The following is a 22,662-nucleotide window of genomic DNA, read 5'->3' as shown; positions in this document are numbered from 1 at the left end:
TGCTCTTTTCTCCAAATTTTCCCAAAATATTTTTGTATGTCTGACAATCACTTCCTACTCTGCTATTAAATCCCCAACAAGGGCCAACTTTTCCTTTTTCATTGTGTCAGTTACTTTCTCTAAAGCCTCAAAAAATTCCTCCACTTCTACCTTAGTAGAACCTTCTATGGGACCATAGGCACAAATAAGTCTCATTGTCTAGTTTCCCATTCTCATATTTGCCCACGTCACTCTACTTGAGACTGCCTGCCCATTCAAGAAGTTTAGCCTCATATTTTGTGTTGAATACTATGGCTACTTCTTTTCCTTGATTCTCACTGCCTGAATATAACATTTTGCATTTATTACTTAGAAAGATCTCACCAGTTTTTGTCTTTTTTATTTTAGTCACCCCTATTATGTCGATCTGGTACTTATCTAATTCCTCAACTAGCTCCATTTCTTTGCCATTCAGGCTTCTTATGTTGATAGTACTGATCTTTAACTCTGGTGATGTGAGATGGGGTGTGTTTTCAGATTTGTTTCAGTAACTGACTTTTTGCTATTTGCCAGTATCCAGGTAGATACCTAACATGGTGCACTACGAGAAGGTGAGGATTGGACATTAAGTCAGAAGCCCTGGTCAGTTCTCCGCATTCCTTTGAAGGCGATGTGGAGGTCTCCTCTCAGTTATATAGCTTAGACCCTTAAGCACTCCTTTTTTGAAATCTTTTCTTTCTTTAATTTTGGCATTTGAACTGACTGCTCACTCCTGAAAAGTGCTGAACATTATGTTGGAATATGGTGTTAGTGCTGACTAGATCATGTTCTGATGAGAAATTCCAAAGATATTTACCATTAATGTTGGGGCTAAAAAATATCAACTTACTGGAAATAGGGCACTGGTTTCATCTGAAATTATTAGGATTATTTCAATATATTTATTTAGCATTTTTAAAATGAATTCATTATATTTAATCATTTAGAAAACAGATAACATTATCAGCAGGATAAAACTGAATATCACATTGATGTAAGAAAGATCTGAGAAGGAATCATAGTCAAGCTATTTTCAGAGGCGAACTGTAGACTCAAATTGCATATATGTGATGTGTGTGAAAGGCATATATTTTATCTTCTCCCTCCACACTCTGAGTGGTTTAGACTCTTAAATTCAAAATAAAAAGAAAATATTGAAACTTAACTCCAAATCTAGCTTGCACACAAGTTCATATCCCAGGATACCTGCCTTATTTTCACTATGACAAAGCTTTTTTAAAATGGCTGTTATGTCCACAAGATGGCCCATCATTAAACATTTAATAACGTTTTTTGTTAGTAATTTTTTTAGAGTTAGTTTTTTTTTATTTATTAGTGATGACGTAAGTGCTTTTAATGTTTGTCAAAGACAGGCCCTTTTTTAAGGCATGTTCCATGACAGCTGTTAATATTTCTGGCTGCAGCACCCTAATTTCTGAATGAATGTTCTCCTTCAGCTGTTGGATTGTTTGAGGCTTGTTCACATACATCTTTTCCTTCAGGTAACCCCACAAGAAGTCAGGAGCCATCAGATCTGGAGAATATGATGGCCAATTAATTACAGATCTTTGCAAAATTACAATTTTTTTTTTTTTTTCTCAAATTCCGATTTTCAAAATAAAACTGCACGATTTTGGTTCATTGTTGGATTGTAAACATTTCCATGATTAATTTTCCACATGCTTTTTAAAATACCTAAAATAAAAAATAAAATGAAAAAATTAATAATCAAAAAAGTAATTCACATTTTAAACCCCTTCAATACTTATGGGCCACTTTGTATTTTGTGTTCCATTGTTGCTGTATTGAGGTGAAAATTTTCCATCATTAAAAATAGTTTCCATGTAAGTTTTTTCTCCCTTCTCAAAATTTTAAATAAGAATCAAACAGCAAGATGTATATAGGAGTAGAGTACTCTCCTGCGATGAGTCCTTGGAGGTATCACGTTATAATAATTATAATAAACCTTGGAGCCTCACATGGTGAAGTTGCCTGCAAGGATAGAAAAAATAATAATAAATAAATAAAAATCAAAGCTCCAAGGTGAACGAGGCAGTCGCGAAAAAAGAAGCAAATATATCAAAAGTTTCTAGCAAGTAAACCAGTATGTGCTCTGAAAGAAAACAGAGACAAATGTAGGAAAGCAAAACAATGTTGCAAAAGCAGCAAAACAAAAGTCGTGAGAAGACTTTGGCAAGAATATAGAAGATATATATCAGAAAGGTAGAAAAGTATTTTGGAAGTTATTGAAAAAAACTCAGAAATGGAGGAAAGTGCACTGTAAAACAAATCATTGATAAAGGTGACATGAAAACTGATAAAGATATTCTAGAAATCTAGAGTAGTTTACTTTAAAAGATTACTAAATGAAACAAGAAGTGACGAACAGTGGTAGAAAATAGAGGAATGCAAATAGGAGTACATATCAACAGTAGAAAAAATAATCTGAAGTCTGAAAATATGCTGGAGTATATGATATTTCAACTAGAAATGTTGAAATATATATCATCATGAACACCCTCTATGAAATCAGAAGGGAGTGATGTGGGAGAGAGGTTCACTCGACCAACAACAACATATTTATCACATTGAACCTTAAAATCCTTAACATTCAGAGCATTAACAACATATTCTGGCAATATGTTCACAATTCTTCATGTAAAAAATCTACTCCTCACACCCTTCTTCACCACTCTCACACAAATTCCAGGGATGGTCTCGTCTCTCACCTGCTACTCTTTTTTTTTTAAATATAAATTCCCTCTGTATTAATCAGATAAAATCCCCTAAGGTTAAAGGAATGCAATTTACATTCCTTTAACCTCTCTCCACAGTCAACATTCCAGAATCCAGTATTGCCTTCACTTGACCTTCTCCGAAGTTTCCACAATCGCAATGAAAACTAGGTGACCAAATCTGAACATAATAGTCCAAGTGTGGTCTGACCAGTGTTTTATACAGTGGCACAACTACTTCCTTATCCCTACATGTTACTGTACTTCTTACTATAGCAGCAATGTAATGTGGTTTCTGGAACACTTGCAATGCCTTCTAAACTTCACTCTACTGTCAACCATCATCCCCCCACCCCACATACACACACACCCATGATCCTGAATCTCATTCACTTCTTGAAGCATAGTTTTATAAATATAGTACACAACTTTATATTTCTGAACTCCAAAATGCAATACCTTGCACTTGTTAATGTTAAATCTACAATCTCATAATTCAGAAAGCTTGATCACAATGCCAAATTCCATATGATTTGAGAAGAGCTCTTATAGTATCCATCTATAAAATGAGAAATAAAACTGAAATGAGAATTATAGGAATTTCCTTACTGGGCATTCCAGGCAAGATTTATGCAAGCATATTTAAGAGATTAAGAAAAAGTATGGAAAGCTTGTATGGGAAAACTGGGAATATAACAAGGATCCGTATTTGTGTTTTGTAGATATGCAAAAGGAATATGACAAGGTACCAAGAAACAAACTGTTCAAAAATGATATGGTGTAAATGGTAAATTATATCAAGCAATACATAGTTTATATCTGAGTTGTAAGTCAGTACTTAGAATTGAAGGGGACACAGGATCACAATGTTAAATCAGGTGTGAAACAAGGATGCACATTATCTTCATAGTCATTCATCATCTATATGGATGAAGGAAAGTGACATTAGGTCTGATATCAAAATTGGATATATTCACCTCAGCTCTTTATACAGATGATGTTGCAGTACTGAACAAATCCAGTAGAAGTCTGCAGGATCCTATCTAAACTGAATAACAGCAGTTATAAATTTGATATGAAGCAATAAAAATACTGTGAAAATAGGCATCGATTGTAAACATCAATTCACTGTGAATAGAGAACTTAAAAACAAGTCAGACATTTTAGCTATTTACGCACAATTTTTAGGGAAGACAGCAAACTAAATATGGAAATAGACAACAGAATTAGCAATTCTAGCATGATTGGAAGTCAACTGAATATATGGAATAAGAGTGAAATCAATCAAAACACCAAACTGGATATATACAACACAACGTTCAAACCTAACTAAAGAATTTAAGAGTTGGATTAGAAATAACACTTGATCAAAGACAGGAGACCACAAATATGACAGGCCCAAGGAAAAAAGTAAGGGGACGGGGTTGAACAGATAGCATCAATGTCAGAGTCATATTAAAAATAAGGATATTATAAAGGAACATGATGTTAGCATTCAGGAATGTGTGAGCAAGAATCTGAGGTTGTCCCTTAAATAGCTGGGAGAGGAAAAGTAGTTGGCAAAACAATTTTTTTATATATATATTTATTTATTTTTATTTTACCAGTATGGTAGGAAAAAACACCTAGAGGAATAAGAAGTGCATTAGAAGACAGATTACATTAGAAATTAGTACATTTCAAGATTGGATATTAGAATGTTGACAGATAGCAATATAATTTGGAGAAATCCTGTACCTCCTCCAATGAGGATACATCAGGAATTTGATGATGATGACATTAATGTGTCAGCTTAAGCAGTCGCCAATATACAAGTCCTCCAAAAAAGTCAATTTTCATTCACTAGTGATATATATATATATATTGTGGTGGCATGACAATAGTTCAGTAACATATTTTTTTTTTTTTTTTGCACACCAACTGTTATGAGTGTTGTAGCAGCTAGATTTTAGCTAATTTTTTGCATGGAAACAAAAGTGATCTGATGCAGGCTCTTAAACCTATAAAGACAGTAAAATATGCTACTCTATTTTGTAAAGAAAATATTCCATATACAGGTAACCCTCGTATAACGCGGTGCTTATACAATGCGGTTTCGATATAACGCTGTCTACAAATTGTAGTATCCCTTGTTGAAAGCGGTACTTATACAACATGGTTTCTATATAAGACGGTCTACAAACTGTAGTAACCCTTTATCTTTTCATATATTTTTCAACACGCAACTTAAAAAACTAATTTTATCTTCGTCAAATTTGGGTCTGCCTGTATCACGCATGTTATAACTTATAACTTTTGTGACTGGATGGACCCCCAATCCCATGGATTATAATCCCTTCATCTCTATGAAAAGTGGCTTAAATTAATGAGAGTTTATTGAGCACCTGGCTCACCCATTTTAGGGCAGTGTGGGAGCGTCTGTACCGATGAGTAGGGCCGCTTGTGTTTCCACCTATCGTTTTCATCGTAGTTAGATGACTCTCGAATGAGTTGATTGGGATGAATAGCTGCTTTGGTGAAATATGTAATGGCAGTATCACGGAGAAACATGAGAATATCTGGAATGTCAGCGTCTCGATGGAGGAGAGTATTCCTGACAAACCACGGAGAATTGGATATCATACGAAGACATTTGTTCTGGATGACCTGTAGCTTTTTGATGTTGCTAGGGGAGGTGTGACCCCAAGCTGGAGATCCGTAAGTTAATGTGGATCTAATGATTGCTTTGTAGATCCGTAGTTTGAAAACAAACTACGGATCTGACACGGCTTCTTCGGTTGAGAAGAGAGTAAAGTTGAATAATTGCAGAGTTTGACTTGCTGCAGGCATAATCAATGTGAGAGTTAAAGTTGAGACAGTTATCTAGTTGAATACCTAGATATTTGGTGCTGGATTTCCATGGGATAGCTGTGTTGAAAAGTTTGATTTCTCCGTAGTGGGATGCCTTCTGTCTTGTGAAGAGAATGGCAGTGCTTTTGTCATCGCACATGTAGTTATAAGTAGCGAATTTATATTAGGGGAAACACTCTTTAGCATGCATGTACGTCAACTGCTTACCGTATAAAGTGTTTATTGTTGAAAATTGTCTTCGTTTTGGCCAGGAAAGTGTGTTAATCTCAAGGTTGGGCACTTTATTTTCTGGTGAGTTACATACAATATGTAATGTTTTTTTATGTAAAAAAATTTATTTTTATAGTAATGGCCACTTAGAGCACTTTTGTGATATGGTTGAAAACGAAATTAGTGAATTAATTGATGGGGAAATAGATTTAAATGAGGAGGAACTGGTACAATTAATAGATGACGTCGAACCAAATGGTGGGGAAAGTTCTGCCGAAGATTCTGATTGTGATGAATCCGTTAAAGAATTCAGTTTAAAGAAATTAGCAGAAGGATTGAACTTAGCAAGAAAGTTATTTTATGGATAATGATCTCTCGATGGAGCGCTCCGGAAAATTCACGAGAAGGTTGGATATTTGTTTAGCTCCGTATTATGAACTTAATAAAAAAATTGCAGCACAGTGGTAAGCAAGGTCTTATTACTGACTTCTTGATAACTAAACCAGCTGAAGTATGCAATGAGAATTATACAAATGATGTCCAAGAGATTTCAAGTTATGACGACGTCCCGCCACTTGTAAATAAAGAACATCTTCGAAATGTTAGTTTTGAAGAGAGATGACGATTAAAATATACACTTTATTTTATTTTGCCTAAAACATTTATGCATTATGTGCAATGAAGTTTATGTACAATTTTTTATTTTTTATAATTTTAAAATTATAACAAATAATACTATGTATTTATTTCATAGTTTATTTGTTTTCTTAACTTACATGAATTACCTGAATTAAATAAATTTTTTTTTTTGTTGGATATATCATTGTTTATATAATCTTTAAAAAAAAAACGATTTTGGAACTTATCCCTACTTTTTCTATGTGATAAATGCAATTGCAAATGCATAATGCAATTTATATAACGCGGCATTTCTATGGAAACCTAACATCCGCGTTAACGAGGGTTACCTGTAAACGTGATGTTCAAAACATTAAGATCCAAAAGCAAACGTGAACACTCAGTTCAACTGTGAATATGTGTTTGTAAAGACGACCAAATTAATGCCACGGTATCATGTTAAGAGGAAAGTCAAACTGCTATAAGACAGAACTACATGTGTAATAGAAGGAAACAAAAAATGAGGTGAAATAATTTGTTGGAGAGCAGCAGGAGATATAACTATAATCTCCTCTTGTGTGCGCACAAGGCAGTAAAATGCCAGTGAATATTGTGCTAATGTGTAAAATTAATTTACATTTTTTTTCAATAACCAAACAAGCATATTTCTTGATAGATCATTTTATATGAACATATTGAGAAAGGACTGTGGTCATAATTTTTTAGTCTGTTCTCCGGACTTAGAGGAAAATCAACTGCAAGAAGTGCTCTTAACCCTTCCTCTTTCAAAACTATGAATAGGAGGATGATATTTTCAAAAGCAAAAATAGCAGTTTAAATTAAATAAAAATGAATTACATCTTTTCTCCACAATTAGAAACTAAAAGTTCATAATGATGAATTGTAACTGCTATATTAGCCAAACATCAATGGTGGAAAATCACAACCAAAGATCAATGGTGAACTAAGCCTCACTCTGTGTGAGCATGCACCTGTGTGTGTATACACACACACACACATGTTGGCAACACAAGTATGTATTAATTTGCCAAAGAATATAGTGTATATATATTTGTAATTATCTTTATTTTTTTCCCCTTTTTTATATTCCTACTACACTAATGGTAATTCTTACCAAACTTTTTAACTTTAACATCATGCATGTTGCCATGATTGCTATACACCATATCTTGTTATTACATCTTTTGCACTGGCCAAAATGAGACTTGATGGATAATTCCATAAGTAATAAACTTTCATATATTGAACCCATTAATTTATACATATATTCTCGATGCAAAACATTACATGTCTAAAACATGCAAAAAAGTATATATATCTGGAGATTTGGAAATTAACATTTTGTATTTTTACAAAAAAAAAAAAAAAAAAAAAAAAAAAAAAAAAAAAAAAAAAAGCTCTGGTTTTTGTATTTAAAAGAGTTAAATTCCAGCAACCTTTAACAGAATATAAATTATGCATATTGGACACTTTTGGACTAGCTGCATGGATTTCAGAGTCCCATGTTATTCAAATTGAAGCCTACATTTCTATTTTTTAATAAATATTATCTATTTTTTTTATTTTATTTAAATGACTTTTTCTTTTTTGTTGTTGTTCAAATTTTTTGCCTAGTATCACATCATGTGATGCAGCATCACTGTTAATCATGAGTGTCTTAATGCCGGTACAAGATATCGGTCAAGTGTTTCTGAGCGTTCACTTGTAAGTTTTTTGGAAAAAACTACATGAATATTACTAAAGTGCAATAATTCAGTTACTAAATGAATTTCTGCATTTACATGGAAACCTTGATAGCGCAATATACACCACTAAGTGATTGAAAGATATGTACTCAAAAACAGAAAATGAAATGATCTAAAGATAAGAACAGTCATGTGCATGAAGCTGAGGGCAAGAGTTGTGAATGCTCATGGCAATCGTCAGCAATAACTATTGAGATGATGATGTAGTGGAATGCAGTTTCATGCCATTTTGTTGAATATACACAGATAACCTCACCAGCTCAAGATAATATATGGACTATTAAAAAATTTGGCATGTAGATATTTAACTGTTATTAACTATATCTACGCACTTATTTTTTTCAAAAAACTTCAATGCAAGTGGCTGCTGAAATTACTACTGCAATCTGAATTACAGAAATACATTTATGCAGCTTGAGGTATTGTTTTGTTATGTCAGTAAGGGGGGGGGGGAAAGCTTCAGTACAAAATTAATAATGGAAAAAAACTCATGTACAAAGATTATTTAATAGCAGTATAATTTTCACCTGTGTGTCACAGGAATCTTCAGTACATTAAGCTCAAATTAAACAATAACTGACAATTCCAAAAAGCACCACCTAAGTAGCTGTTGTAAGATAACTAAAAAGGTCAATAACTTTCCTAAAAAAAATAAAAAATAGTAAAAAAAAATAAAAAAAATAAAAAAAAACCAATACAATAAAAAGTAAGGAAAGATTAGCTGATTTGTAAAGTACTATCTCCCATAAAGGGGATAGACGTAAGCCATCGGATCTGTTTAAGTTAGGAGAATGAAATTTCATTTAAAATACCAGAATGAAATTTCATTCTCCTAACTTAAACAGATTCAATGGCTTACGTCTATCCCCTTTATGGGAGATAGTACTTTACAAATCAGCTAATCTTTCCTAACTTTTTATTGTATTTATTTTTTATTTTTTTTTTTAGGAAAGAAGTTATTGACCTTTTTAGTTATCTTACAACAGCTACTTAGGTGGCGCTTTTTGGAATTGTCAGTTATTGTTTAATTTGAGCTTAATGTACTGAAGATGCCTGTGACACACAGGTGAAAATTATACTACTATTAAATAATCTTTGTACGTGAGTTTTTTCCGTTATTAATTTTGTATCGATATGTCTACTCATGGTACACCACTTTTAAAACTTAAAAAGCTTCAGTTGAACCACCATGAAGGCACGTTGGTCTTGAGCACCTATTATACAGCTTAGCTTAATAGGTTTTATATAAAGAAACATACACTGTTACGGCTAGGGCTCAACAAATTATACAAAATCCTACACCATGAAAAAAAAAAAAATTACTCACCCATGACTTCTCCCAATTTTTTTTTTCCTTAATGATATGTCAAATGATAAGCAAACAGGATAAGCATAAAGTGATCACTGGTGGTGTATTATTGTTGGAGTGGGTAAGAATGATTCCAAGAAGAAGTAGTCAGTAAATCATAATAGTAAAAACGACATTGATTTTCTTGGAAACTATAATTTGTTGCTTAACTTTTGTTACTAGAATGGCCCTTTACATTATGCATATTATTCTGTGTTTTCTTAAAGTTAAAAAAGATGTTGGTTAGAAAGTAATTTTTTATTAAATAAAAAAAATATTCTATTCTATTCTGCAGTTACTTATTGGATGGCAAAATCTATATATACCATGGGCAAGTGTATTTGTCGAGCCCTGGTAAATGTGTATAGTCTCTTAATTATATGTACATTATTCCTGGAAGATTTAAATGTCAGAAATAAGAAGATTCTAATATGTAAGCTTCTTGAAAGCACAAGAAAAAACTACTACTACTAACAATATAAATTGCATTTAGCCTGCATCATGCACTTGATAAAGTTAATAGGAAGCAGTATGATGTTCATTGTCCTACTTTTACTAATTATACCAAAAATGTATTTCTTTCAAAATGTTTCTATACATATTCATAAATGCATTCATTATATGAAAATAAAAAAAATGGAAGACGAAAATATTCATATTATATTTTTAAATAACTAATTCTCTCTTCTTCTGTTGAACTTTTGTATAAATATATACATAACTTGTATACTGCCATTTTTTCTTAACCCTAGGACAACACACAACCCTGCAAAAATTATGTTGCAGTCACATGATTCATACTTTTAGTACTACTTTCAGAGTGTGCTAACAAAAATTACTGGTACCTTCAGTGGACATCTGGTTAATGTGTCCAACATTTTTTTTTCTTTTGTTCCTTAATTAATGCCTTATAAGAGCATTCAGGCATCATTAGTATCTTAAAAAAATAAACACACATGAACTTTATGAATGTCTACCATCACAGAATAAATTTTCTATAATCTTTTTCCTCTGCACCAAAACTATTGGCCCTATTATTGGTTATTAGTGCTGAGAACATCTTTGTAAGTTGGTAAATACATTACTATTCCTTCCCAGTAGCTGACCAAAAAACAATATACAGACTCAGAAATATTACATGACAACATGTAATATTCATCCTCTGTAAGCAGAATGGATAAATTCATAAGCTGAATACAGAAGAATTAATTATTAATTTAAGTTTGCAAACACATAATAAGTTAAAATTCTTGTAGATAAGCTTATACGTTGATTAGACATACTTCTAATTTTTTTAGGAAATGACAACATAAAAGAAATTATTAATTATAAAAACTTTAATTAATAACTACCTGTATTTCAAAAATGTTACAGTGCCATCTTCAGGGATCACAAAACAATAATATGTGCACATAAGCACTCACACTAAGCAAATGAGGCTGAAAAAAAGGCAACTGAAGTTGGTCTTAGGATACTAAAAGATGCCCCCATAGCAGGCTAAATTGGGTTGTCTTGCCACTGGGCTGATGATCTTAGAATATAAGCTTCCTAAATTTGGGTTGTCTCATGCACCCAGATTTGTTGAGGTTTCAGCCTCAGCTCTGAAAAACTCCCCAAATCTCAACAAATTTGGATGCATGAGATTGTCCCAAATTTGGGAAGCTCAGAATTCTAAGATCATCCCAACAGCCAAGATAGCCCAATTTAGCCCACTACAGGGCATCATTTAGGATGCTAGGACCGACTTCAGTTGCCTTTCTTCAGCCTAGTTTGCTTAGTGCAATATGTGCATGCAAGCACATATTGTTTTGTGATTCCTGAAGATCACAATGTTAACATTGCCGAAATATAGGTAGTTATTAACTTCATAATTAATAATTTATTTTACATTATCATTTCCTAAAAAATTAGAAGTACAAATAAAATAAAAATAAATAAAGAATTTTAAACAAGTTGTATACGTAAATTTTTTCAGCAGTAACTATGACTGACCAGGTTTTAGGTATGTTTCACAAAACGTGTAAGGCACTTATTGTCTTCATTTTGTTTATTTGTGTGCAAGTTATTCTGGGACTCTGGCTGGACAAATTTTATTCAAATATGCAAAGCCCATTACAATTTCTGTTTTGATGAGATCATCTGCAGAGACACAAAGGGCAAAATGTATTGAAATTGTATATTGCAATACCTACTCTGGATGGATGAAATTTAGGATGTACACAAGACATGCAGTTTGATTTTGGTCACTGATGAAGTTGTTTGATGTGGATCAGCTGTTTCAACATCTGATCCCTTTTATAGACTGGGCTGGGATGAACTATGATCGAAGCAACGAATGATATAAGGCCAGCATGCTTATTTTGTGGATGACAAACACTGACACATACATAAGTGTCAGTATTTTTCATCTAGTAAACTGGCATTGAAAAAGTTGAACCAGTTGAGAAGCCACTTATAAAGATTTCTTACCTGTGCATTTTTAATAGTAAAATGATTCAAACCGATATTCAAAATTCCATACCAGATGAAAATCTTGAAACAATGGAAATATCAGTAATTAAATATTCAACTCTGAACAATTTAAAAATGCACTATATGTAAACAATTAAAAGAGTTTGCTATTGTAGGGTATATTTAGCAATACTGAATAAATTTCATTTCTCAACCAGTCCTGTGTTCAGATAGTTGATAAAACATTTCTCTCCCCTGTTATAATTCCATTTTTATTGGAATAATAAATCCTCACTGGCTTGACCGAATTTAATGAAATTTGGTCTTTAGAATTATTAAAATTATCATTTCAAGATAATTTTAATAGCAAAAGTAAGAAAATTAAAATTACGTAGTATACGAGGTCTAGCAGAAAAGTAATGATGCTTTTTTTTTTTTTTCACTCGACAATTGGCAGCATTATTAAACTGAAGATGATAGAGTATATTAGCACATTCCTGCTCTTTCTGCCAGTACCAGTTTCTCGCTAGTAGGGTAAACACCCTTTAATTGTGTTTTTAGTAAGTGTATGTCTGATGTGCTCATCACGAAAATGGGAAAGTGAAATCTTAAACAATGTTGTGTGATTCAATTTTGTGTTAAAATGAATGACAGTGCTACCAAAATGTTTGAAAACGTGCAGGGAAGCATGTCACAAGAAGAATGAACATCGAGCGAGTGTGGTGCTGCATCTACAAAGATCAAAATTTAATGCTCCAAATTATCTCAGAAGAGTTGCATATTAACTGTTTCACAGTTCATAAGATAGTTCTAAAAAAATTCAGTAATGATCATAAAGATCACCATACCAATGTTTCTCAGGGAATGCTGGACCAACTTCAAACTAAACCTGTTTTAGTTTGTGTTATTACTGGGAGATGAGAGCTGGTTTGAGTAGGATTCAGATATAAAATGTCAATTTTTCCGAGTGGCACAGGAAAAATTCTCCAAGAAGGTGTGCATGAGCAAGTCCAAAACGAAAACTATGATTGTCATCTTTTTTGATAGCCATGACAGAGTCCACCGAGAATTTGGACCTCCTGGAATTAACGTCAGTCAAATTTAGTACGAAGAAATCCTTGAACAGTTGCAAAAACGTCATATGGATGTGTCTTGAGACTCCAAATGATTGGATCATGCATCACTACAATACACCTATTTCTGTGCTGTCAATTTTCAAGTATTTAGCCAAAACATATATTCTAGTGTCAGAACTGCCACTCATCTGACTTTTTTCCCTCCAACCTCAAGAACAAGATGAAATGTATCCATTTTGAAACTATAAAAAATATCCAAAAAGCAACGACAGGGGCCATAAAATGAGCTAACGGAGAGGACTTTTTTTTAATCCTATTATACCGCATGAAAGGAATGTTGGAACAAGTGTTTCATGTGTGTGCGTGTGTGTGGGGGGGGGGGCTTTGAAGGCAATGTATTAGATAATTGAATTTTCATGATTTTATCTCATTACTTTTCTATTAGACCTCATATATGCCGAAAGAGCTAAATTCAACTGGTATTACTACACAATAATGCTATTGTGACCCCCCCCCCCCCCGTACATTTGTAATGATTACTTACAATCATTTACTTGTTTAATGTTCTGCATACAGCTGTTTACTACTGTGGGGATTTTAATTTCATAGTGAAGTAAATATTTTTGGATGAAACCTTATTTCTAAAAGGAAAGCATATTATGTATGTTCTTCATAAAAGAGACTAATGACAATCACACTTACTGCAGTGAAGTATATAGCCTTGGTATGTGTGAGCTGAACATAGCATAAAAATTTGTAGAATGCGAAGGTAATTAATAATTCCTGTTTTAGGAACGTGCAATGAAGAGAAATTACAAATTTTGAAAAATATTTTTTAACTATCTTTTTAGTAGTAATTGATGAGGATTTACCATTACTATTCTACATACGGAGTTGTAGCGTCCTAGGGTTAAAAATATTAACATCATTTAAGATGACATGCAAGTTGAACCACTTAAAAAAAAAAAAAAAAAAAAAAAAAAAAAAAAAAAAAACCTTTATAATATATAAATCTCTTAAGTTTATGAAACAACTAGTAAAGAGTAGCAAATAGACCTAGTTAACTTTTCAATATTCAAGGCTATACATAATGGTCTTTCTTTTTTGCTTTCTTCATATATTTACAATAAAATTAAAAAAGTGTTTCCCACAAATGTTAAGAATATTTGCAGATTTAAAACAAACCATGACTCACAAATAGTAATAGTAATAATAGTATCTCAAGCAGCATGTGAGTTTCTAGTGGCCCACGGACACAACTGCTAGAGATGTCTGATGTAGTTGCACTGTCCTACATATTAGCTGATGTCTCTGCAATAAATGTTGGGTTTTGAACTGTAAACCACAAGAGCAGAGATGGCAGTCATCACTGTGCTTTGTAGCTATATGCCTATTAAGAGCATACTTATAACATGTCTTATATTCACAGTGAGGACAAGAAAGATTCTTATCCCCATGACTTCGCATATGTTCTTTAAGGTGTTGTTTCATGTGAAACACTTTTCCACACATTTCACAATGATGCCGTTCTGTATGAAGCTTCAGATGTCTAACAAGATTACCCCTATTGCTATAAGCTTTTCCGCAAGAGTCACACTGATAAGCTAAATCACTGGAATGGGTTTGTTCATGATAACGAAGTCCAGACATTGTTTGCAGCTGAGCACCACACTGATTGCACAAATAAGGCTTGTCAGAATTAATTTTATGTTTGCTTGTGCCAGACCTACATGCACCACTTGTATGTCTTATATTTTCCTTATGATGCAGATGTAACTGCATGTCTAAACATTTAGGGACTGTCCTACATTTTGAACATTCACAAAGTCCTGACTGGGCAGTCCATAAAGGAGTCCAAGATAATGTATCAGTCATAGCAAGTCTACATAATTCAGCAGTAGTCCTGTGCATTCCACTTATATCACAAAGACGAGGCTCGGTTTCTTGATTATTTCCATGAGTTTTATCAGGTGGATGAATCCCTGTTCCCATTGCTGGAGTGTTTTGTGTTCTGTTTACAGGCATGCAAGCATTTACTCCATGAACATTTCTATGAACTCTGCTGTTGTTAGGTGCACACATATCTTGATGGGAAGCAGTATGATGTATCCTGTTGACTACTGGTGGGCCACTACTTGTAACATTCTTTTGAACTCCAGAGCCATCAGGTTGGCAAGTATTTGGATTTGACTGTTGAATGTTGCCAATATCAGGTGGACAAGCTTCTGTATCTGAACCATATACATAAAAAGAAAGTCAGTGCAAGTGAGGCAATATTGATCAATTTTCATTTAGTAGAGTAAGTGAATGAATTAACACAGATATTTTATAGAAGTCTGGTGCAATTTGTATAAAATAATCATATTACAGAAATGTTTGCACTATCTATGAATAAAAAGATGAAAGCAAGGTAAAATTTTTGTTTTATTTTAAAATAAATATATAGATATACTGATTTTTTTCCAGATAACATGAAAAAAAAAAAAATTAATATTTCTCTGTCTTCATGTGTCCTTTACACATGAATAAATTCAAGAATTCATGGTGTTACAGAAACAACTTTAAACAGCTGTTTAAGATTAGCGAGTGATATATATATATATATATTTATATATAAAAATTAATGATCAACTTTCTGATGTATTATAGCACTTAGGTGGATATCTAGAAAAAAAAATAAAAAATCATTATGACACATTCAGATATACCAGCAGTATTAAAATAACATCAGTACTGGACACATTAGTTGAAAATGTTTATATTATCTTAATAGAATTCTTTTAAATTGGTAAACTATATATAAAGTACAGCTAATTCAAAGAAATAAAAATATAATGCAAACTATTTTTAAAATGTTATTCTTAAAAAACATAATCTGCTTTACATTTCAAAAACCACATACTTATAAACCTGTAATTACCTGCTCAAATAATATCTGAATTCGGTTTATCTGGCAAGCCCAAACATAATGAAAAAAATGAAAGATACGAATTCACGATCAGATCAATAAAATAAAACTTATTAACGTATTGTTTGATCTTTAATGCATTTTTACTGCATTTTCTGTTTCCTATCATCAGGATTCATTCCATTTTAACAATATAGAATGCTATCATAGTACTCGAATTTTATATATTAATTCATTCATGAATTCATATAAACAACCTGTAGTACAATTTGCAGACTAAAATCTCTAGGTTGTGCATTATTATATTAATTCACATAGTTTGATTTTAATTTATGATCATTTTGTGGACATCTCCTAAGCTGTAATTTTCAATTGTGTAAGTTCTGCAGGAGGAGAAAATAGAAAGGATTGATCATGAGTTTTATTGATATCTGAACAACACTGATTTCTGACTAATGACTAACTAATTACAAAATATGGGATTTTTTCTAGATCATCCCTCCTGTCCAGTATTAAACTTAAAAAGCCTGTTAATTTAACTACTATTGACATTAATATCAATAGGATAAAGGATAGTTAGCTCTATCTCCAGGTTATTATGATAGTCAAAGATGTGTGTGTCTATGGATCAATTTATTTATTTTTCAGGAGGAAAAATTCTGACATCACAGTTTAAAACTAACCAAACACCCCCAAAGAAAGACAATTTTTTTTCTTTTCATATTTATGTTTTAATTAAAAGCACCCCATCCCACTCTACGATCACCTTTTGTTTACAATACTTATATGCTGTTGTTATTTACTTATCCTGAATGGATGGAAGAAGTTTTCTAAGATAGCATGGTTTTATTAACAAGTTTCATTCCAGATGTTCTAGATTTAAAAATCAAAATTCGAGATTATCATTCTTGTGTTTCACCAAATAATTTGCATGTTTTAAATAGTTCAGATTTTCTGGACCTCCTTACAGCAATTATTAATATCTGTCATCTCTGATGGAGATGTCCAGATAATATTCACTGTATGTAGGAGGAGATTATCACTATACTAGCCATTATTTACCAAAATGCCTATCAGACTGCTTACTGACAATATATTATACTCATCTACTACTCATGGAAGCTCATTCCACCCAGTTTCTACTTTTTTTTATAGCAAAAAATCTAGTTCATATTCTTGCTAACCATGTTTGCTTAACTTTCTGGGATGATCCTTTATTTTTTCCTCCCTGCCTTTTATTATGTATTGAACAATTTCATCTGCATTTATTCCATAAAACTGCAGTCCAAAGGGATATGTGCTGCTTTCCAATCAAATTTTACAATCCACAAACCTTCAGTCATTCTCAAAGGATTATTCCACACATACCCACCACCATTACTGTCATGTATGTCTCAATCTTCTAAGGCTTCTCAAGCAGCCTTAGAAGGACAATAACTTCTTTATTCTTGCCTACATGTCAGTGAATTTTTAATGTCAAAGTGAGCCTATGTGCTATTTTACCCGCTTCTGTAATATGCACCCTGAACAGCAACTCCCTGTCTGCTCTCATCCACCAATTCATAGCTTCATAAAGTGATAAGAGTAACATTATGAAAAAGTCAAGGAGATTTGTTTCTCTATAAGAAATTGAAATTAAAAGAGAAGAAACTGTCAAGATTTTACAAATTGCAAATTAACATGTAAAATGTACAAAGCACAGCAGTCAATATCAAAGATTGATCAAAGAACATGCCAATGATAATATCAGTGAGATCTATGATAAAGAAAACTACAGGGAGATTCATAAAAAATTGCTTATACCTAAGTGAGAAAACAATCAGCAAAATTCTTTCTAAGTATAATAAACAATAATGTAAATTTAAATTTTATTAAGAAATAAGCTTTAATTTTAGAATTTTGTAATTATTTGATAGATAGTATGAGGCCTTGACTTCATGTTGGATGCATGACAGCACTGATATAGCATTTTAAATGACACAACCACTTAAAATTAATAAATAAAAGATTATTAACTGAATACTTACAGATGCCACATAGAAAGCAGCTTACATCTCCTGTTAGAATATGATTGTGCTATTACTACTTCGTTGTATACAATTATTCCATGGAATAAAGAACTTAAAAGAACCAGTATGTTCAAAAATGTTGCTATTTTAAAATGTTAAGTATTTTTTGATGGCAACAGGCTCTAAATAATCTGAATGTTATTAAAAATGGGATTGACTAGGTATCTGATTTTTTTAAAAAAAAACTCATTCAAGCAGTATTTCTGCAAAATGAAGACAAAATTGACTGAGGAACTTAGTCAATTACTAACTCCTGATTGACTTGACAATGAAATACACCCTCTGTTCAAAAAGAAACCGAACTTTTGAAAGAAAATAAAACACAGCCAATTATAATTATTCAAATCATTTATTTCAATCAATATACACTCCCTCAGCTTCGAGACAGCGTTTGGCACAGTCAATTAATTTGTTAAATGAATTTTTTATATTGGTTTTTAGGATACTGTTGAGGATCGTGGTTACTGCCACTTGAACGTTTTCAATGAATCGCTTTCCTTTTATCGGCAAATGAAGTTGGGGGGAGAGAAAGAAGTCACAGGGTGCTATATCAGCAAGTGATCCAACATACAAACTTGGTTTTTGCTCAAAAACTGTCTCACAATGTTTGAATGATGAGATGGTGCAAATTGCGAATTCAAAAAAATTGCAAATACAATTTACGAAAGCTCAAACTCTCGGTCAAAATGTTGTGCACAGTTGAATTTGGAATCCTCAATTCATCTTCAGTCAATTTCAAGGACGATTTTGGATTTTCTTTGATGAAATCACGCACTTTTCGGATGGCCCGGCTTTTCGTCATCCACAAGCGTCTCATGACCACATTGAAATCGCTTAAACCTCGTAAACTTGAGTACGGGATAAGCATTCATCACCATATGCTTTTTGAAGCACTTGATGCGTTTTGGTAAAAGATTTACCAAAACGCATCAAATGTTAAATTTGGTAACATTAAATGTTAAACTAATTTACCAAGTTAAACATTTAACATTAAATGTTAAACTTGATAAATCTTTTACCAAGTTTAACATGATCACAGCTCTCTGTTTGAAACTCATTTTCCGACCGTTCGTCAAAACACACTGCCACTCTTGGCACTATAACTCAGCTTGTAATGAAATAAATGTTATAAACAGTTGACACAACACTAATGAAGGTCGTTGCTTTCAACAACAAAAAGATTCAGGTGGTTCCACTAGTTTCTTCTATTTTCAATAAATTCGGTTTCTTTTTGGACAGAGGGGGGTATATCAAACAACTCACTGAGACCGATATGATTCAACTTTGAAACAAGATTCATGTACTCTGCTGCTTCTGGGAAACATGAATTACAGACTATTTGGAAGATTTTCTGTGTCAACATATAGTTTTTAAATATTGTTGGGAAAAGAAAAAAAACAAAACAAAACTGGAAGTATGCAAATATTAGACCCCAACTGTTACTTATTACTCTTAATTTTAGTATAAAACTAAAATTAAGTCAAAAGAATCCTCACTAATAACCATTTCAGTATAATTTATTATTATTATTAGTAGTAGTAGTATTGTTTCATGATTTAATTTGCATTTTTAGTGTATATAATACAGTTCACTCTCACTATAACAAAACACCACTATATAAAAAATTCTCTCATTATAACTAGCGAAAAGTCTTGACCAAAGCTTCACATGTGCAATGCTATGCCAAGAGATTCGCTATAGCAATCTATAACAAACTATTTTTATGGTCCCTGTGAATTTGATATAGTAAGAGTTGAACTGTATTATCAAATTGAGAATTCTATGCACATAACCAAAGGTTTCAGCAGCTGACAAATCTGAAATCCACCAGTGCCAGTATCAAAATAAAACTATGTAGTAAGGATATTTGTCACTGTTTTGTTTCTCTAATGGCATGAAAAATTAACATCAAAATTATATATATATTATTATTATTATTTTTTTTTGATGATGTTATATTATAGATGACTATACTGTAGATGTTTGGGAGAGTAATCAAAATGCATTTTACAGATAGTTACATATCCCACCTAAGCTAGTGCTTTAATATAATGCAGTTTATTCATTAAACTATGAGTGCTGCAGATCACTGGCCATGTGCTGAGTACATCATGAGGTTTATCATCACTAAGAGCGCAATAAACAAAACAGTAAAAAAAAAATAATATTATTAAAATTATTCATTTAATTTAAATAGTTATTCCTTCAATTGAAGAATGTTTCCAATCAGCACATTTAAAACCAGCCATTTTTAAAAGTGAAAAGGCTGAATTAAAATATCTTGTAAGTTATTAAAAATAATGTAAGCAAGAGAATTCTAATTTTCTATAAAAAAATAAAATACTTCCAAGTGAAAGTATTGAATTACCGATTAAATAAATCATATCTAATTTTATTCTGATATTTTCCATGTATTGATTAACAAAAACTGTGCAGTTATTTCTAGCAGTACAATGAAAATTGGAGTAACAATGCCTGCTATTGATAAATACAAAATGCACTAGTTTCAAAGCAAGGCCTTGCTAGCACTTGGCCATCATATATATATATATATATACAGGGTGTTCGGGATAAATTTGACATATTTATAATTAATTATATTTTTCCGTAAGTTACATGTATTCACACACACTTCTCTTCATTTAAAAGTTTGGATCCTTCTTCATTCATATACAAGATGTCAGAAAGGATGGATAGCTGGAACCCACCTGAATCATGGAAGAGAATAACTTGTATCATGATGATTCGTGCCCACCATCAAAATAAGGATATTACGACTGCTGCCCAATGCTCCCTGAATACAGTAAAAACAATCAGGCATGAACTAGAGACTTGCAATGGTGACTACGAGGATGTAGCAAGAAGAAAGATCCCTAGCAGACGATCTGATTGCGTTTGTACAGCAGAATTCCTCGCAAATCTGCAGGAACAGGTGTTGAAGAACCCTGGCATTGGAATTCGGGCTTTGTTCGTGGAGTTGCTAACTGTAGTCAAGCCCTGGATAACAAGGGTAGCCAATGGTAGGCCGTATGTATGGCAGCAGGATTCGGCCCCTTGCCACACCTCTGGGAAAAGTCAAAAATGGTTGTCTGAAAATTTCTACGACTTCACCAGTCCAAATGTTTGGCCTCCAAACTCCCCAGACCTTAACCCCATGGATTATTTTGTATGGGGTGCAGTTGAAAAAGACACCAATCGCACTTCCAGTAATACAAAAGCCCAGTTAATGGATAAAATTAAAACAGTTTTTGCGGCCCTTCCCAGGGAGACTGTAGCATCAGCTTGTTCGAGGTTCCGAAGCAGAATTGAAGCTGTGATCGATGCTAATGGTGGTTATTTTGAGTAAATCTTGTTGATAGTATTGTAATTAACTCTGCCTGTAATGTTTTTTTGTCAATTCATTAAATTTAATAGATACAAAGAAGATTTTCTTTTTCCTTACGAAACTGTCAAATTTATCCCGAACACCCTGTATATATATATATTTTTTTTTTTTTTAATCCTTCAAGCAACATCTTTGAAAATGATTATAATTAAAACCCTTAATTCTAATGAAAGAAGTTCATATGCAGGATCAAAACTTATTTGAAAGTATACAGTATTTAAAACCATTACTTACTAGATTCAGGTGGTGTAAGATATGTTGACTTAGATGGAGTGTTGGAAGTAAATGAAAAGTGTCCTGTCATAAAACTGGCTATTCTTTCTGCTGCACTGACATCACTAGTTAAGGAAATGGGATTTCTAGATGGGAAGGGTGCAACATTAGGCAAAGCTGGGACTGGGACATTATTTGCTTTTGTACCAGTTAAGACTCTATCATTTTTGTTACTATGGGGAGGACTAGAAGACAGTTCTTTTCCAGCAGAATAAAAGTTAAATAATAATGGATATGGTGAGTTGTACCCTAGCATTTCCAGGTCATTTCGCCCTTTATCATCCTTCTGTAAGACTATTCCAGTATTTTCCTTAGATAATGTCCTGTTTGGAGTAGGCATTGTAAATCCAGATACTACATTTTGTTCAAGATTTAACACTGTAGTACTGCAGTTATCACAGTTACAACTTTCTTTTAAAGTATGTGCTACACAAGTTCCACCACCTGAAGATGCATTTGGTAAATTAGAGTCTTCTTTTGAAGTTAAAATTTTATAGCCATCTACCTGTCGACGGATCCGCATCCGAATACGGTCTCTTACACGTTCTTGTTCTTTGTAACATGGATTTAGCCTTTTCATCTGCATCCTATTTTTTTGGCGGTCACGTTCCCTCTGTCTGAAAAGAGGATCACGTCTCTTTAGTTGCATACGTCGGCGCTGCCTTTCTCTTTCTTGAGCACGAAAGACTGGATCCATTCTTCTTGTTCTCATCCTATGTCGTTCCTTTTCTCTTTCAACAGCACGAAAAAGTGGATCTTGTCGTTTCATTTGCATCATGCTTCGTTGCCTCAATCTCTCCTGTTCTTTGTAATAAGGATCCTGTCTCTTTTGTTGGATGCGATGCTTCTGTCTAGATTTACAATCAGAGCTGTCATGAAAAAAAAAAAAAATAAATAAAATAAAAAACATAACTATCAGAATGATATTATAATAATAGGTTGTACAAAGATTAAT

General features: G+C 32.8%; 1 protein-coding gene across 3 annotated transcripts in view; it reads right to left on the bottom strand.

The window, feature by feature from the left end:
- Window positions 1-14,161: 14,161 nt before the first annotated feature.
- Window positions 14,162-22,662, bottom strand: part of LOC150097460 (uncharacterized) — a 244,133-nt gene continuing 235,632 nt past the window's right edge. For all 3 annotated transcript variants that reach the window (XM_090407276.1, XM_090407277.1, XM_090407278.1), the window contains 2 exons: window positions 21,669-22,576; window positions 14,162-15,303 (listed from right to left, as the gene is read on the bottom strand). In XM_090407276.1, the coding sequence (XP_090263402.1) occupies window positions 14,312-15,303; window positions 21,669-22,576 (1,900 nt within the window). In that variant the 3' untranslated portion in view covers window positions 14,162-14,311. The remainder of the gene's footprint in view (window positions 15,304-21,668; window positions 22,577-22,662) is intronic.

The sequence above is a fragment of the Typopeltis vanoorti genome, chromosome 17 (genome assembly GCF_054136105.1).
Source record: "Typopeltis vanoorti isolate ZY-2024b chromosome 17, IOZ_Tvanoo_1.0, whole genome shotgun sequence".
Lineage (NCBI taxonomy): Eukaryota > Metazoa > Arthropoda > Arachnida > Uropygi > Thelyphonidae > Typopeltis > Typopeltis vanoorti.
The sequence above is the reverse complement of the archived record's forward strand: the minus strand, read 5'-3'. Positions and strand labels throughout refer to the sequence as shown.